The sequence below is a fragment of the Ascoidea rubescens genome, assembly GCF_001661345.1.
Source record: "Ascoidea rubescens DSM 1968 unplaced genomic scaffold ASCRUscaffold_1, whole genome shotgun sequence".
Lineage (NCBI taxonomy): Eukaryota > Fungi > Ascomycota > Saccharomycetes > Ascoideales > Ascoideaceae > Ascoidea > Ascoidea rubescens.
The window spans coordinates 741049-758673 of record NW_017962913.1 but is presented as its reverse complement, the minus strand read 5'-3'; the positions used below and the strand labels follow the sequence as shown (position 1 = coordinate 758673).

The 17625-nt window shown below is 33.0% G+C and overlaps 7 protein-coding genes across 7 annotated transcripts; 4 read left to right on the top strand and 3 right to left on the bottom strand.

Annotated features, from left to right (window-relative positions):
- Positions 1–361: 361 nt before the first annotated feature.
- ASCRUDRAFT_30876 (non-histone chromosomal protein 6) lies at positions 362–661 on the top strand (the record flags this gene model as incomplete). Its single annotated transcript, XM_020190228.1, has 1 exon — positions 362–661. One exon carries the CDS (start codon positions 362–364, stop codon positions 659–661), a length of 300 nt encoding a protein of 99 aa, XP_020049853.1.
- A 539-nt stretch (positions 662–1200) lies between these two features.
- Positions 1201–5100, top strand: ASCRUDRAFT_73376 (uncharacterized protein). The gene has a single exon (XM_020192258.1). The coding sequence runs from the start codon at positions 1342–1344 to the stop codon at positions 4906–4908; it is 3567 nt and encodes a 1188-aa protein (XP_020049852.1). The 5' UTR covers positions 1201–1341; the 3' UTR covers positions 4909–5100.
- A 181-nt stretch (positions 5101–5281) lies between these two features.
- On the bottom strand, positions 5282–6766 carry ASCRUDRAFT_40942 (class II fructose-bisphosphate aldolase). The gene has a single exon (XM_020191025.1). It carries the CDS (start codon positions 6645–6647, stop codon positions 5565–5567), a length of 1083 nt encoding a protein of 360 aa, XP_020049851.1. The 5' UTR covers positions 6648–6766; the 3' UTR covers positions 5282–5564.
- Positions 6767–7178: 412 nt separating this feature from the next.
- Positions 7179–9092, top strand: ASCRUDRAFT_67635 (Zn(II)2Cys6 transcription factor domain-containing protein; the record flags this gene model as incomplete). The annotated part of the gene is made up of 1 exon (XM_020191415.1): positions 7179–9092. One exon carries the CDS (start codon positions 7179–7181, stop codon positions 9090–9092), a length of 1914 nt encoding a protein of 637 aa, XP_020049850.1.
- A 226-nt stretch (positions 9093–9318) lies between these two features.
- Positions 9319–9825, bottom strand: ASCRUDRAFT_67634 (uncharacterized protein; the record flags this gene model as incomplete). Its single annotated transcript, XM_020191414.1, has 1 exon — positions 9319–9825. The coding sequence occupies one exon, from the start codon at positions 9823–9825 to the stop codon at positions 9319–9321; it is 507 nt and encodes a 168-aa protein (XP_020049849.1).
- A 560-nt stretch (positions 9826–10385) lies between these two features.
- ASCRUDRAFT_30291 (thioredoxin family protein) lies at positions 10386–10697 on the top strand (the record flags this gene model as incomplete). Its single annotated transcript, XM_020190174.1, has 1 exon — positions 10386–10697. The coding sequence occupies one exon, from the start codon at positions 10386–10388 to the stop codon at positions 10695–10697; it is 312 nt and encodes a 103-aa protein (XP_020049848.1).
- Positions 10698–11601: 904 nt separating this feature from the next.
- Positions 11602–17322, bottom strand: YTA7 (chromatin segregase YTA7; the record flags this gene model as incomplete). The annotated part of the gene is made up of 4 exons (XM_020194270.1): positions 11602–11641; positions 13466–15779; positions 15837–16835; positions 16965–17322. The coding sequence occupies 4 exons, from the start codon at positions 17320–17322 to the stop codon at positions 11602–11604; spliced, it is 3711 nt and encodes a 1236-aa protein (XP_020049847.1).
- Positions 17323–17625: the final 303 nt, after the last annotated feature.

Here is a 17625-nt window from a genome sequence, read left to right as displayed (position 1 = left end):
GTCGCTGAAGAGTCAGAAGCAGCAACAGCAGCAGCACAGGTAGCAAGAGCAGAGAGGTCTGGCGCTGACCTGTAGCGGGCGGTGGGAGTAGTCCAAAACGGGTGTGCTGATGGGGCAGGTGTGCGCAGCAGAAGAGGAGTGTCCCTGGCGACACGAAAGGCCCAGTGATGGTGATGGAGATGGAGATATTTCAGTGCTGTTTGCCTCCATTGCTTCACCTCCTTCACTTGAATTTTACTAACATCTATCAATTGAGTTGCGTCTATTCCAGTACTTGTGCCTGCCAGCGTTAGTGTCAATTGCATCTGATCCCTTCGATTCCTACTTGCTTGTCACCACATCCCTCATAACAATCTGAAAAATGGCTGCTGACGGTGAAACTCATCACAGAACTCGTCGTTCCAAGTCCTCCAGAAAGAAGAAAGACCCAAATGCTCCTAAGAGATCTCTATCTGCCTACATGTTTTTTGCTAACGAAAATCGTGACATTGTCCGAGCAGAGAGCCCAGGTATTGCCTTTGGCCAAGTTGGTAAAGTATTGGGTGAAAGATGGAAGGCCTTGACCCAAGAAGAAAGAGCTCCATATGACGCCAAAGCCGAAACCGATAAGAAGAGATACGAACAAGAAAAGTTAGCCTATAATCAAAGACAAAACGAGTAGTCGAGTGCTTGGTCAATTGATATGAAATTGTAACTGTTCCTCAGATTTTGTTTCTTTTATTTTAATATCTTTATATTGCTAATTAATTGGTTTGAGAGAAAGCGTCCACTAGCTGACTTTACTATGTAAAATAAACTTCCTTTACTCTTTTTGTTACTGCCTGTTGTTTTTAGTATTTTATTTTATTTTATTCTTGATTTTTATTTTAGTATTTATTTAGTATTTAGTATTTAGTATGTTTAGTATTATTAGTATATTTCGTAATTTGTGTTTTCTTTACTTCTGATTCGGCTGCTTTTTCTCGTTTCTCTCTTTCTCTCCTGAATTGCCACCGCTTTGGTGTTCCTCTCCGTGGTCACATGCAGTTCCATTACCCGATCTGTCACTTTCAATGCGCTGTCCGCATGATGCTGCGGCCGGGCAACTCCGTCGTCTTTTCTCTTTCCTTTTTCCACCTTTTGAGATTTTTCTTTTCGTTCTCAACAACATTTTCAAATTTTAATTGTTCCCATATCAGTACTCTTTCTATTTGTTCTTTCACTTATCAACTTCTTTTCCCTAACTCTCTTTCAATTTATTAAAATACAATCTTCTCCTTTTCTTCTCCTCAAAAAGAAAAATCCTGCCTGTTTTAATAAATCCTATATATATACCTCTCACAAACCAATTTCAGCACACCAATGTCTGAGCAAATTCAATCAACTTCTAGGCCAAGGAGGTCTAGAGGTGCTTTCAGAAACCACTCAAAGCGTTTCAACAACAACACCAACAACAACAACACCAATAACACAAATAGCCCAAACTTGAATAATAATGATAGCAGTAATCTTGACGGTTCTACGATTATTAGTAGCACAAACAGTTATTCTAATCATTCCCACCAAAACCACTCAACCTACTCGAACTACTCAAAATATTCCTACAGCAACAAATACAAATCCTCCTTCTCCTCCTCCTCTTCCTCCTCAAATAAATTGGATTTGCAAACTAAACAAAATTTGGATTACTTAACTGAAATGTTCCCCGATTGGTCAAATGACGACTTGTTAGATGCTTTAGCTGAAACTTCAAACAACCTCACAGAAACTGCAAACTTGATTGTTATAGGTAAAATCAAAAAGTGGGACGAGGTTAAAAAACCCTCCAAGGAAAAAAAACACATCAAAGACGATCAATCCTCCTCTCAAGACTCAATTAACAACTCGAACAATAATAGCACTGATATATCCTCTATCCAAGACTCAAAACACGCTTCTCATCACCAATCTAATGGTTCCTCTTCAAACGACCATCACCACCACTCCACCTCCAATAATACTTCAAATAGCAACGCTAATAATACCTACTCCGAAAAACCTCGTTTTAAGACAAATGAAAAATTTCATAATAAATCAAAGACTTTCAATAGGAAAACAAACAAAGGTCAATCCCAATCTGCTGCTTCTGCTTCTGTTTCTGCTTCATCGTCTACTACACCTTCTGTCGCTCCTCAAATACCACAACAGTCCCCTCCTAAAAATTCTTGGGCTGCTGCTTTATCCAAATCAGATAAAAAAATCTCAAAATCCGTTCCCCAAAAATCTCTTGCAAACAAATCAATACAAAAAAAGGATATACCATCAAAGGAACAACAACAACAACAACAACAAAAACTGGAAAAACAAAAAGAATCTCAACAATCAGATTCTCCCTCAAACGAATCAGAACAAAAATCAGGCTCGAATAACGGCTTAAAATCTCAAGATTCCGAAGTACAAATACCACAACTTAAATCCAAACCTCAATCTTCCGAAAAGGATCAACCACAATCCGAAAAACAATCTGACAAACAACCCAAAAAACCAACACTAAAACCAAGCTCAACTCCCGTATTACTAAAAAAGACTTGGGCTTCTGTCGTTGCTCCAAAACCTCCTGTTAAGAAAATCCTCACAAAACCAAAAGCTATACTAAAACACGATGCTCCAGCACCCGATACTACTGTTTCTACTACAACTATTATCACAACCACCACTACTGACGCCGCTGCTGCTGCTTCTACTTCCACCATAACCAATGATCAATCAAGCGCCACTTCTACCGATGCTACATTCTCAACTACCACCACAACTACTACCACTTCTGACATTCAGGAAATTATAACAGAAAAGATAACTACCGCTGTTGCTGATGACGCTAAAAATGAAATTCCAGTGACTACCAACGATTCGACAATCGAGAATGACATCAAAAATGTTATTAATGATTTAATTAACACTGATTTGGTCAATGATATCTCAATCTCTGACCATTCTGAGATTCTCAATGATGTTATTAAAACTGATGACGAAAATCTTGAAAATGAAAAAGCTCAAATTCCTCTCACCAAGATCATCGATGATCAATTAAATGAAGATGACAACGAAATCGAAAAGGCTATTGAAAAGGCTCAAGAATCAATAATCGAAGATATCATAGATTACGCCGATGATCAACCTGAAATTTCTGCAAGTAAAGAAGTCGCAAAAATTGTTGAACAAGTTATTCAATCAACTGATGCTCTTGCTTCTGTAATTGATAATTCTTTAAAATCAACTGCTTCCTCAAATATCGTTAACATTTCTGAACCTGTAACTGCTTCTATCTCAATTCAAAACTCACAACCCGTTCCTGTAAATAATAACACTACTGCTGCTAATACTAATGTTAACGTTAATGCTAATACCGCTCCTACTATCCAATCCTCTATTCCAGATGCTACTAATATTTCCTCTCATACTGTTCCCCAAGTTCAAGTTCCATCCCAGACTCAATCTGTTCAACCTGTTCAACAAATACAACCAATCCAACAGGTTAAAACTCAGTCTCTACGTTTCTCACGGAGATTGAACCAAGACGCCCCTGTTGTTTTACCAAATGTTGCTTCTCAAGTCAATTCTGTAGGTATTACTTTTGGTTCCCTCAATGTTGATGACGAAAAACAATCATCTGCAAACACTCAAGCAACCCAACAAAATAATCAATCTGTATCCCAATCTCAACAATCAATTGTTCAACCTCAAAATAACGCTCAATCACAAAACAATTCTCAACAACAACAACAACAACATCAACAGCAAAATCAACAAAACCAACAAACTCAATCACAAAGTAGAAATCAACCAATTCATCAACAACAACAACAGCAACAACAACAACGTCCATATTTGTACAACCAACAATCTCAACGTTCTTATAATAATTATTATCCTTCTCAAGGTCAAAATCAAAACCAAAACCAAAACCAAAACCAAAACCAAAATCAAAACCAAAATCAAAACCAATTCCAATCCCAACCACAACCACAATCCCAACCTCAATCCCAAGTCCAACAACCTAAACAATTTGATAACTACTATAATTATCAATCTCATGTTCCCGGTTTCACGTATCCAAATGTCGATTATTCATATGATCGTTCCAATTTTAATAGCTTGGCTTTAAATTCTCAACCTTCTCCAGTTGTTACTAGCACTACTTCCTTAAGAGATAATATTAGAAATAATGGCACAACTTCTAGCGGTACTAGCGTTTCTGGTGCTTATGATCAACCAGCTCCCTATGGAATTCCACCTCAAGTTCCAGGTATGCCAATAAGCACAGTTCCAGTCTCAGATGTCACTGCATCTCCAATTGCTACCAATGTTCCACCAACTGGACAACCAAATCCTGCCAGCAATGCGCCAGCACCATACTCCAACCAACCATATTTCCAAATTCCATATTATTATTATCAATATCAAAATTATTTTGCTCAACCACCACAATCAAATTATGGTCATCATTATGGTCAACATAATCAACCACAACCAAAAATGTATAATAACTATTATTCCAATGGACCATCCCAAGATCCAACTAACGGACAACAATCCACAGTTGATACTACTGGAAATAATGGAGCATCAAATAATAATCAATCCAATGTTGGAGCAAATGCGGGCAATCAAGGATCCAGCCAAAATAATCAATCAAATAACCAAGGCAATCACACTCAAGGTCAATTTTACAACCATCATAACAATCATGGAAACAACCATAGTTCTAGTCAACATAATAACCATCAACAACAGCAACAACAACAACAACTGCAACAACAGCAACTGCAACAACAACAACTGCAACAACTGCAACTGCAACAACCAATGATTATGGGACAGCAATTGCCATATGGGTTTAGTGGTTATCCTGGTGATTATTCAAGACAAGTTGGAGGTAATTGGTACTAAAAGATTTTGAAAAAGGATTGATAATTATGATTTTTTTTTTTTTATTAATTTTTATCTTTTTCATTTCTATAAAATGCTTTTAATATTCAATTTTATGAACATATTGAATTTAAAATATTTTTGATGTTATTTATTTGCTAAATTGATTTTCCAAGATAACTTTTGAATTATTATGATATTAGTGTAAGTTTTAAAAAGGATTGTTTTTTTTTATAAATATAATTTATTATTCATGTATTAAAAAAGAAAAAGTTTAAAAACCAAAAAGAAAAAATTTTAATTATTATTTTTACTTTCACTTTATTTTATTTTATTTTATTTTACTTTTACTTTATTTGATTCATCTTATTTTATTATATTTCAACTCTATTTTATTTATTTTATTTATTATTTATTTATTTATTTTATTACTTTATTATTTATTTATTACTTATTTATTACTGTTTATTGTTTGATTATATAATCTTTTACATAAAATTTGTCCATATACTCTTTTATGTATATTTAAAGAATTTATAATATATGTGGGATATTTTTAAAAGAAAAAAACAAGATAGACAAAGGAGAAGTTGTCAAATTGTAGAATATTATTATATTTATATTATGATATTTCGGTCGTATATGATTATATACTTAAAAGAGCATTGATCTAGAAATTATAATTGATCTTTGGTGTGGAAAACAGACAAAGCTTCAGCAATTCTTTTTGACATGGTCTTTTCACCTTCTCTTACCCAAACTCTAGGATCAAAGTATTTTTTATTTGGTTTATCATCACCTTCTGGATTACCAACCATAGAAGAGATGTAAGGTTGTTTGTTTAAGACGTAGTCTCTGATACCAGTTAAGTAGGCATATTGACAATCTGTATCAAGATTGACTTTCACAACACCATTCTTGATGGCAGTATCGAATTCGGATTGAGTTGAACCTGAACCACCATGGAAGACCAAGTATAATGGGTGAGTGCTAGGTGAGTTGATCTTTGATTTAGCGAAAGCTTGATGGTCGCCTAAGATTGAAGGAGTGAGGACAACGTTACCTGGTTTGTAAACACCATGAACGTTACCGAAAGCAGCAGCAATTGAGAAGTTTGGAGAGATTGGGGCTAAGGCTTCGTGAACAGCAAATACAGTCTCTGGAGAGGTGTACAAAGAATCCTTATCAGCGTTTTCGTTATCAACACCATCTTCTTCACCACCAGTAATACCAATTTCCATTTCCAACCATTGGTTCATTTTAGACATTCTTTTGAAATATTTGACACAGGTTGAAATGTTTTCATCATCGTTTTCAGCAGATAAATCCAACATGTGGGAAGACCATAAGGGCTCACCAGTTTTCTTAAAGTAATCTTCATCGGCTTCTAACATGCCGTCGTACCATTGCAATAATTTTTTAGCACAGTGGTCTGTGTGTAAGATGACTGGAATGCCATAAGCAGGAGCAATTGATCTGATATAGTGAGCAGCAGCAATGGAACCTTGAATGGAAGCAAATTGGTCCTTGTTGGAAACACCCTTACCAGCAAAGTAAGCAGCACCACCTTGAGAGGTTTGTAAGATGATTGGAGAATTGTTGTCTTTGGCAGCTTCCAAAGCAGCAACAACAGTCGAGGATGAAGTTACGTTGATGGCAGGAATAGCGAAACCCTTTTTTTGGGCATAATCGAATAAGGCACGAACATCATCACCAACGATGACACCAGATTTTCTTGATAAAACGTCTTGAACAGCCATTGTAGTGAAAATATTGTAGATAGTTGAGTAGAATTGAAGGTAAGATTGTAGAGTAAGAAGAGCAGGAAAGAAACAAAGATCTAGGGAAAGATATATATTGGTATTGTATCAAAAGAGAGATGCAATTGTCCAATAAATCGAAGATAATATTTAAGACCCAGCACAACTCCGGGTTTTTGCAGCAGCTTCGGACAACGGCCGGGCAATGGCCGGCGGTTCGGGGAAAAAGCCACGCGTGGGGCTGACGTGTGAAGTGCGTGCAAGCTGCGTGAAGATGAACAGTGAACGGGTAACATGCACGTGAAGAATTACGACATTGGTGATGTTGTATCCTTTTTGGGATTCTTGGATGTGGTCTGTTGAAAAGCAGATATAATCGTTTCTCCTGAGCTGGATGGTGTCTGAAATAGCTGTGTTTGAATGATATAAATACCTCGTTGGAATCCCTTTATTGACGAAAATGAGTCTAACCATTGTCGGTTTTCAGACCTGTGTTTTTTTTGTTTCTGCAAAAATTGATACCTAGAAAGAATGAATTTTGACGATTGTTTCCATAACGATATATCAAATTCCATTCGCTTGAAGAAATCAGAAACCGTTTCAACCTCAGCTTCGGCGCTTAATTCGACATTCAAGTCTTCTTCAAAACCAGCCAATTCTAATCTCACTAGATATAAGAATTATCAAAACATCGCAAATGGTAATTATTACAATAATAATATTGACAGCATTGATAATAATAGGAAATCCGATGATTATAGCCAAACAGATTTAAGTTCGAGCCCAACCAAATCCACAGTTAAGACAATCGTTCCAGCAATAAATAGCTCTAATAATTTCAACAATCTTAATTTCAATCGTCCATTATCGGCATCTTCCATCAATTCAGTCAATTCAATTGAGGAATTTAAGTTTCACGATGAATTATTTGATTCAAATAATCTATTACTGAAAAACTCAACTTCAAACTTAATTAAATGGTCAAATAAATTAGAGTTGGAATCAATCAATTTGAAGAAAATAATCAATTTATTTAAAAATGATTTATTGAACTTGATTAATAACCAATTGATAAATAAATTTTTAATTAATTTTGATAATTCATTAAATAATTTATCGACTTTTCTTGACAGTAATAATTCCAATAATTCTTCTAATATAAATCTAAATCTAAATGATATAGCTGATAAAATCAATAAAAATTTAAATAAAAACTTGAACAAACATTTTAAAAATCAAATAACCTATTTTGATAATAATTTGATTAATTTTGAGAAAAATTTTAACAAAATCATATCCTCAAATAATGATATAATTATTGATAAAATTACCAGTTCTTTATCAGTTAAACTCAATTCGGATTTATTAAAATTTCAAGATGATTTGATTAAAAATATTAATAATTCAATCAAAATTGATGTTTCGAATCTTAATAATCTTAATAATAATCTTAATAATAGTGATGATTTTAATAATGTTAATAATGTTAATAATGTTAATAATGTTAATAATATCAATAATATCAATGCAGATAATCATAATATTTTAATTGATAATAATAGAATTTTTAAACAAAAAAAAAGAAAACCAATGACTAGAAAAAATTACAAAACTGATATTAATATCGACGATTATAAACCCAAATTTGAAATTCCAAATGCCTCCATATCATCAAATAATATTATAAATTCTGATAGATGTAGAAGCACATTGAACTCAGCATCATCAACTAGTAGATCAATAACTAAATTTTCTTCGGATAATAATAATAATAATAATAATAATAATAATAATAATATTAACACTAGAAAAAAAACTCAAAATATAAAAGAAATTTTGTCAAAAAAGAAAAATAGTATAATATGTACACCAAGAAAGACAGCATATTTAATTCCAAAAGTTAAAAGACGTCGATTAAAATGTTTTAACTGCATTAAAAAAAAAAGAGCTTGTGATAAATTGAAACCAGTATGTTTATCGTGTATTAGTAATAATTTATCGAGTTTATGTTTTTATGAATTGCCTGATCATCTATACTCAATTGATAATCAGCAAAATGGAAAAAACCATATTGAAGATAAAATCAACAATAATGGTTATGATATGAATAATGATAAATCGAATCGAATATTAAATTTTAGTGACTCTAAACAAATTGAATATGATCATAATCATGATAATGATAATGATAATGATAGTGATAGTGATAGTGATAGTGATAATGACAATAATATTGAAATGTTTGATGATGAAGAGACTACATTGGTGAATGAAAAAGAAAACTCTTTTGATATTACTAGATATATGAATAAACATAAAATTAGAAATAGAAAAAAAACTAATTTTGAGGGCTATGATATTATATCCAACAAATTTACTGATAATATCAATGACAGGAACAAAAAAACTATTTTATCAAGTGACGATTACCTTGATGGTATATGAATACGTGATTTGTATTTATGTATTTATAGAGGTAGATTAATTTTGATAAATAACATAAAATAGAATAGAATAAAATAGAATATTTAATTGAATTTAATTGAATGTAATTTTTAAATAATGAAAATAAGCAATGAAAATTAGATTGAAAGGAATTCTTTGAAGAAAAAAACAGAAATATAGGCAAGTAAGTCATTAGTGGTAAAAAGATAGTCTCGCACAGAATTGACTATTTTTCGTCATCATCGAGCTTAACTTCAGCATATCTGCCTAATCCATGGTTGGTGAAATTGAAGATTGGAGCAATGTGCAAACCCAACTGTGAGTTTGTTGAGTTTCTTACGGCAACGTCTTTCATCCAGGGACTTAGTTCGGTTTTACCTTGAGGAGGCAAGCCCAATTTGATGTTGTTTTTCACTTCAGTTTGGTAAAAGGCCATTTCTCTTGAATTCTCGGTGATGCCCCAAAATCTGTTGGTGGAAAGAGAGTAGGCAAAAAGAAAACCACAACCAAAGCCCAAAAAAGTAGAGATTCTGAGGAAAGAGCCAGAGGGTTTGGTAAAACGCACACCGTTGGCCGGCTCGAGCTTTTCCATCAAGATGAAGATGGCAGGAAAGGCAGCAGTGGCAGCAGCCCACACTCCATAGTCGCTGGGCCTCATGTAGGTGACCACACGTCTGAAGGAGGGGTCTGAGTCAATGAGAGGATGTTCTCTGGAAGCTTGGAGTTCACTCATGGCGGTGTTGGTGGTGGGCAGCTCTGGGGTGGCAGCAGAAGAAGCAGAAGAAGCACAAATCAGCCAATAAACGAATTCTGATTCTAATCAGGTCACGTGCACTACAGCGACATTACCCTGCGAGTGAATCCGGCGGTATCCAACCGGGTCGTAATCGGCGTTTGAGTTGCAAACTGACCGACGAACAATGCAATACCACGTGCAGCGGGCTGCCGTGGGTCTGGACGCAGTAATAGCCCGGCTTATTAATGGTGTTGGTGGAGCCATGAAACAGGCTCTGGTCACGGGCTTAAAAACAGGCCTAAAAGACGGTTTCCATCCCACGATGCTGGTTTGAGGGTTGTCTCATCGCTTAGTAATTTCTTCCACCTCACATATATAAACCTCTCATCGCTCTGCTTTTGCACCTTCCAGTTTTTTTCTCTTTTTGAATGGCCATCCTCTACTTGCTTGCACGATTTATTGCCTACTACGTACTAGCCAGAGTTCTTGTTGGTCTTTACAAATACTTCACTGTCTCTGCCAATCCTTCTCCAGAAGCCCCAGATAACTCAATTACAATGGTTCAAACTCTTACTTCAAAGACAGATTTCGAGGCTGCAATTAAATCTGAAAAATTGGTTGTTGTTGATTTTTTTGCTACTTGGTGTGGTCCATGCAAAATGATTGCTCCAATCTTGGAAAAATTATCTGAAAAACACACTGGAGTCTCCTTTTATAAAGTCGATGTTGATGCTGTTCCCGATGTTTCTCATGACCAAGATATCACTGCAATGCCAACTTTGAAATTCTTCAAAGATGGCAAGCTCATTAAAACTGTAGTCGGTGCAAACATCCAGGAAATACAACGTACAATTGTTGAAAATGCCTAAGTTTATTCAAAAGGGCAAAAATCAAAACCAGAATCAATTTGAAATTGAAAAATAAATCCCATAATTGTTATCAATTGATTGATTTAATCAAGAGCCAAAGTTTCTTATTATGATTCATCTATTTACCTCTTTACTCTTTACCTCTTTACCTCTTTATAGTCGAGTTACAATTTTATCATCTCTATTTTAAATCTTACTGATTTTTATAATCAACTAATAAATTGTTATTTTCTTAATTATCCGACTTGTTCTCCTTGATTTTGTAGACACTTCTATCTCTTTTCCAGTCGTAAAACCAGCTGAACCAAACAAAATACTAACATAACTGCAAAAACAAAAAATCCCTTTACTGAGCTTCACCTTCAAAGTCAATCCAAGTCTTTCAGAGTTATTTTAACCTAAAAAACACTAAAAAATGACATCGTCAAGTCCAGAATCAGTCAATTTTAATCCATTAATCAATCTGTTTGTCTCAAATAACAATTAGATTCACCTAACATAAAACAATGCTGAAGCTTGCAACTTGAAATCGGAGCAAATTTTGTATTTTCCAATCACATTAAACTGCTCTGCTCTGCTCTGTTTATCTCTTTATCTCTTTATCTTATTCCCCCTTATTAACACCTCTAAATCTCACTTTCTTTCTTTTGCTTGTAATTATATACACAACTACATCATTCAAAGAAAAGATAAATACTACTATCTTAGCACTTTGATATCATCCTTCATTCATTCACTCACTCACTCACCAAATGACTTTCGCTGATCTGAGCCAAATCTTTGAGCCCAACACTGATGATGATGTCTTAAGAATGTTTATTGTTCGTCATGGCCAGACAAAATCAAACAAACTAAAAATTTACCAAGGACATTTGAATATAGATTTAGACTCAATTGGTCTTTCTCAGGGCCAAAGCTGCGGCAAAAGATTATCAATCATCGACCTAGACAAAATATATACCAGCGATTTAAATAGATGTAAACAAACTGCTTTCAAAATCAAAAACGAACAAAAAAACTTTGATAATCACCAATTCTTGGTAGACCACAGACTAAGAGAAAAAAATTTAGGTGAATTGCAAGGCATGAGAAAAGATGACGCCTTCAAATTGGCCAGAAAATTAAACAAACATATTAATGAGTTTGGTGAATCGTTGCCTGATTTCAATAAAAGAGCAAAGGAAATCTGGAACTCGATTGTTCAGACCAACATTGATGCTCCAGTTAAAAACATCTTGATCTGCTCTCATGGAGGTTTCATTTCAAGATTATATAACTTGTTTCTAAACGCTGATGAAAACAGCCCTCAAGATCTTATCATCAAAAATTACTCAATCAACCCCAATTTCAATAGCTATTTTCAAATCTTTCAACAACAAAATAGCACACAACCATACGCTTTTATAGCTCCCCATAACACAGGAATTGGTGTTATTGATATCAATAAAATCAAGAAAGAAGCCATTCTTCATGTTTACGATGACCACTCTCACGTCAAGACTATTGAAGCATACGATAAAGACGTTTTATAATTTATCTAAAACAAATAAAACTATGAATAAATAAAACTATGAATAAATAAAACTATGAATAAATAAAACTATAAATATAGATACAAAATAGATATATAAGTTAACAACAATAAATGAAACTTCATTTCTACAAAAAATCTCCTAACATTAACATTCAAAAAAGTAAACTCTCTCATTTTTTTAAAAAATAAACACAGGACACAAAAGCTAACATTATTTAAAGCAAATGACATGACAAGACAAAACAAATCAAAACAAATCAAAACAAATCAAAATAAAAAATTAATAAGACAAATTAAAAGGGTAATAATTAAATTTAAATCAAAAGTTATACTTAAATTAAATCTAGAAATGACACAAGAAATAAAATTCGAATTAAAATGAAATAGGCATTTAGCACATATTCATAGGGAATCATCAAATATTGACAAAAGCATGTCCACTTCTGTGTCTATTTTTTTCAAACAGCTATTCTTTTCCCATTTTTTCTTGTATTTTAATATGATATCAGTTAAGGAGGAATGAATTAATTCTAGATTTTCAATTGTTGTGTTTTCAGTTTGCTCAATTAGTTTAATTTGCACATTTTTTAAAAGAGCTTTGTCAATTGTCAAGTTCTTATTTTTACTTTCATTATACTCTTTCAATAACTCCTGATACTCTCTTTCAATTTTTTGGAATTCTTCATTTTGAGCACTCAAATCTAACATGCTCGAATCACCACCTTTTTTATCTTCAAGACTTTGTTTAACACCAGAATTCGATTTTGGCTCACTTTTCGTATTATCTAGAGTTTGGTTTATATTAGAATTAGAATTTGTTTTAAATTTGATAAAATTATTTGGATTATTTCTTAATGCAACGTCAACATCCTCCTCATCAAATAAAACAGAAATTTGAGACTCAGCAATTTCTTTCACATTTCTGTTGTTGCTTTCTAAAACAGTATTTGAAGCCGATTTTGATTTTACATTACCATTTGGAATTAAACCTGCATTCAAATTTCCGTTTCCATTTATCAATAATTTATCATTAACAACGCTTTTGTTTAATTTTACCTTTTCATGATTTTGAATATGTCCATGCGATGAGCCAAGATCAATTATTTCAGGAGCTTTTATAACTTTTTTATTAATCAACTGAACAACATGTCTTTTTTCATATTCAACGACTGTTTCTTTTACATAAGCATTACCATTACTTTTCAATTCCCCAACATTTTCTGTTTTATTTAACAATGAAGCTTCAACCTCGATTTTTTGTTCTTGTTCCAATTGGTTTGCTGCAAACTCCTTTTGAAGTTGAATCTCACGAAATCTCAAGTTTTTAAATTGAACTAATAAATCAGGAGAAAAAAGTTCTTCAACCCCAACTTGAGCATTCACAAACATTTCAGAAGCCTTCATCAATCTTTCTCTATCACCTAACGTCCTTGCATCAAGATAAATCATTTCAATATCTCTAACAAACTGTCTGGGTTCAGAATAGTATCCATTCCACAACCTTTCTTCAATAACATCTAATTCCATATTATAATACCTTTTATTGGTTGCTATCTCAAGAATCATATCCTTATCTTTAACATAAGGAGATAATCCATGATTTAAGGGGTTTGAGGGTAACTCATTCTCTGCCAATAAATTTAACAAAAGTGATTCATCAATAACAGGTTTTTTAAATCGTTTATATCTGGTTTTATACAAATCCATCAATTGATTTAATTTCAATTTCAACAAGTTTTTCAATTTCAAATTATTTCTCATTTCTTCCTTTAATTGTTTTCTCTTCAACCTCTCTTGTTCTACAGGAGCAAGTTCTTTAACTGAAGCATTTTCAACTTTTGGAAGTGAAGAGGAAAGTTTTTTCAAGTAATATTTCTGTTCTTTTAACTTTCGACGTATCTCATTATCTTGATACTCAGTAGGTTTTATAGCTATAACTTTCCATAATGGTTCAAAAAATTCTTTTCTTTCTTTTTCAGTTGGATACTCTATTTCCACATTATTAATATTCATAAATCCAAATAATTCCTTTAACCGTGATTCAATATTGGGATAACAAGAAGAAAACTGCTCATCTTTCTCACAAACTCCAATAAATAATATTTTATCCGAAGGATCTAAAGATCTCAGCAAACTAATTAACAAGGTTTTAAGAGATTCTGGCAGATCTTTGAAAAAAATATCTAAATTAGGAATAAAAATAGCTGATGGTTGATTTTTTCTAGCCTCCAAAAATTTATGAATCATTACAGATTCTGCCGTCACCCCAGAATCGGAAAATAAAGATCCAAGATCTAATGATTGAACATTAAATCCCTCTAAATAATCCAAAACTGCACTGCCTAAATATTTCTGACCCATCCCTGGAGGACCATATATTAATAAACGAGGATAAAAGATTCTTGATGATTCTAACTTGTGAAAAAATTCCTGTCTTTTCCATTTTTGTTCTAAAAGTTCAATTGAGTTAGTTTCATCATCATCATCAGATAATATATCAATGACATCATCTGTATCATTAGCCTTGCTTTTGTTTATTTGTCCGGGAATCAAACAATTTAGCCTTCTAACAATTTTTGCAAATGGTCTTTCTAACAAAGGTTGGAGACGTTCAGATAATCTGGTAGATACTGTAATGGTTGATCTAGAAGCAGATGGTACAATTTTTTTAATCGCGTTAGTAAAATCTTTGGCATTGACAAGTAGCTTTTTCGGATCTATTTGATATTTTTCAGTTGAATTGTAAATCTGAGGAAAATTTCTTTTAATACTATTTAAAGCAGCTTCAGTACACAAGCTTTTTATATCTGCACCACCATAACCTTTTGTTTGATTACTCAAGTTAATAAGAAGTTCTTTTGATAATGGAGGGTCCCATTTCTTTGTGTGGATTTCCAATATTTTCAACCTAGCGCTTGCATTTGGTAAAGGAAAATAAAATTCTCTATCAAAACGTCCAGGTCTTCTTAAAGCAGGGTCAATTGCATCTGGTCGATTGGTAGCTCCAATTACAATTACCTGACCTCTGCTATCCATACCATCCATTAAGGCTAACAAAGTACTAACTATGCTTGAATGAATTTGTTCTTGTTTCGAAGATCTTACAGGTGCCAAACCATCAATTTCATCAAAAAATATAATACTAGGTTGTTGTTTTCTTGCTTCCTCAAACAATAATCTCAATTGTCTTTCAGCTTCACCAACCCATTTTGAAAGGCAGTCGGCACCTTTTCTCATGAAAAATGTGATTTTTTGAGTTGAAGTAGAACATGAAGCAGCCAATGCTCTAGCCATAAGTGTTTTACCTGTTCCAGGGGGTCCATGAAAAAGAACGCCTCTTGGAGGAGTTATTGCAAATTTTGCATAGAGTTCTGGATAGAGAAGAGGTAAGGAAACCATTTCTTTTAGTTGGTCGATGTAATTATCCAAACCACCGACATTGGAAAAATCAATATTCATATCTATTCCTAAGGGGTCGGAATCAGCCATGTTATTTTTCTTTTTCTTTTTATTTGTGTTGACTATTCCAAGATTATTTACAGGAGCTGCTGTGCTATTAAGATTGGACGGGTTCATCATTGATAATCCATCATTTATGGTTTTACTTGAAACTGTTCCATTAACAGGTCTTATGAGTAGATCGTCATCATCGGAAGAAGAGGAGTCGTAATTAGCATTTGCAATTGTCTCCGCAGTGAAACCCTTTTGGCCAAAAATGGAACCTACTTCATTTCCACCAAAAGGGCCAGATGTTTCGAATAAGCTTTTAATTTTGAGGTTATTTTTTGATCTGTTACTTTTAGATGAAATGCCCTCATTAAGATTATAACCATATTTAGCATAGTGATTTGGATTATTAAATAGATCATAGTTTGAATCGTCGATAATGGCATCAGCAGGAGGAATTTGATAGTTGATTTCCTTTCGTGCTCTAAGATGTTTTTTTGAATTGGTAACTTCACCAATAATATTTCTATTTTTTTTCCTGCCACGATTATGTTCACGAATGTCATCTTTTATATCTTTTAACTCTTCACCGATAGAGTCTCTTCTATATGAATAACCGTCTTTTTTATTTTCAGCATCAGTATAATCATCGGGATCTTTCAGTTTTTGCATTGCCCTCCTTGTTCTTGAAGTTATTGTGCCTTCATCATTGTTGTTATTGTCATTATCGTCATCATTGTCATCATCGATAATAATCTTTTCATTATTTGTGATAGAACTTCTATTTGATACAGATTTTTGAGAAGAGTTTCTTTTTGGTCTTCCTCTCCTTTTAAGTTTGTTATGTTTGTTATAGACCCTTTTCCCATATTCATCACTTGGATCATCCAATTGATTTTCATCATCAGAGACTACGAAATGTTTGTCAATTCTTTTTGATTCATTTGCCAAGTATAGGTCGTCATCTTCGAAATCTGAATCATTATTGTCATCGTGATCTTCTGTGAACATGTCGCTTTCATGATAATCATCATCATCAGAGTCTATAGGTTTATGTGATTTTGATCTTTTGTTTTTTCTTATTGGTTCATCGCCGTCCTCATCATCAAAATCATCATTTTCACCTTCTTCATCGTATTCATTAAGAGCGTTTTTTTCTGTTTGATTATAATTTGCATCATTGTTAGTGGAGACTTTATTTTCTTTCAGATCTATATTTTTTGTGTCTTGATTATTATGTTTAGGATTATTTAATTTTATCGGTGGAACTCTTAATTTTAGTATACGAGTATTATTTGATGGGTCATTTCTGTGAATTTTGTTGCGACGGTTAGAAATGTGTTCATTATTATCAAGATTTTCATAATCAGAGTTGTTGAATGATTCTTGAGATTGAAATTGAGATTGAGATTGGGATTGAATTTCAATTTCATTATTGTTATCATCATTATCATTATCATTATCATTATCATTATCATTATCATTTTCGTTTTCGTTTTCATTTCTTTCACTTGAATTATCAAAGAAATCATCTTCGTTATAATAAATTTGTTTTTGAATTCTTGAAGAATGTCTTAAGTTATTTTGCTTTTTTGAAGGAGAAACGTGAAGCTTAGAAGCCTTTCTTTTTCTTCCAAGAGGCATTATTGGTTTAAATTAAATATGATAGAATTAATAAAGAATGAGATAAGGTAAAATAAATAATGTTATTTTATTATATTTTATTTTAAAACTTAAAGAAAACAAAATTGGAGTTAATTGGAAATAAAATGAGTAATTCTATTACTAATTAGTAGTTTTTTTTATAGCAGAAAGCAGAATTTGGACCACAAAATACGATGAGGGTGATAAGAAGTAGATTGAAATTGAATAAATGAGGCCAAATAGAATAAATTGAGTAGTATAATTAGATTAAAATGTGAATAGTTTGACCAAGCTCAATAGTGA

Coding starts and splice junctions, on each gene's coding strand:
- ASCRUDRAFT_40942 (XM_020191025.1), bottom strand. CDS start 6,647: ATGGCTGTTCAAGACGTTTTATCAAGAAAATCTGGTGTCATCGTTGGT.
- ASCRUDRAFT_73376 (XM_020192258.1), top strand. CDS start 1,342: ATGTCTGAGCAAATTCAATCAACTTCTAGGCCAAGGAGGTCTAGAGGT.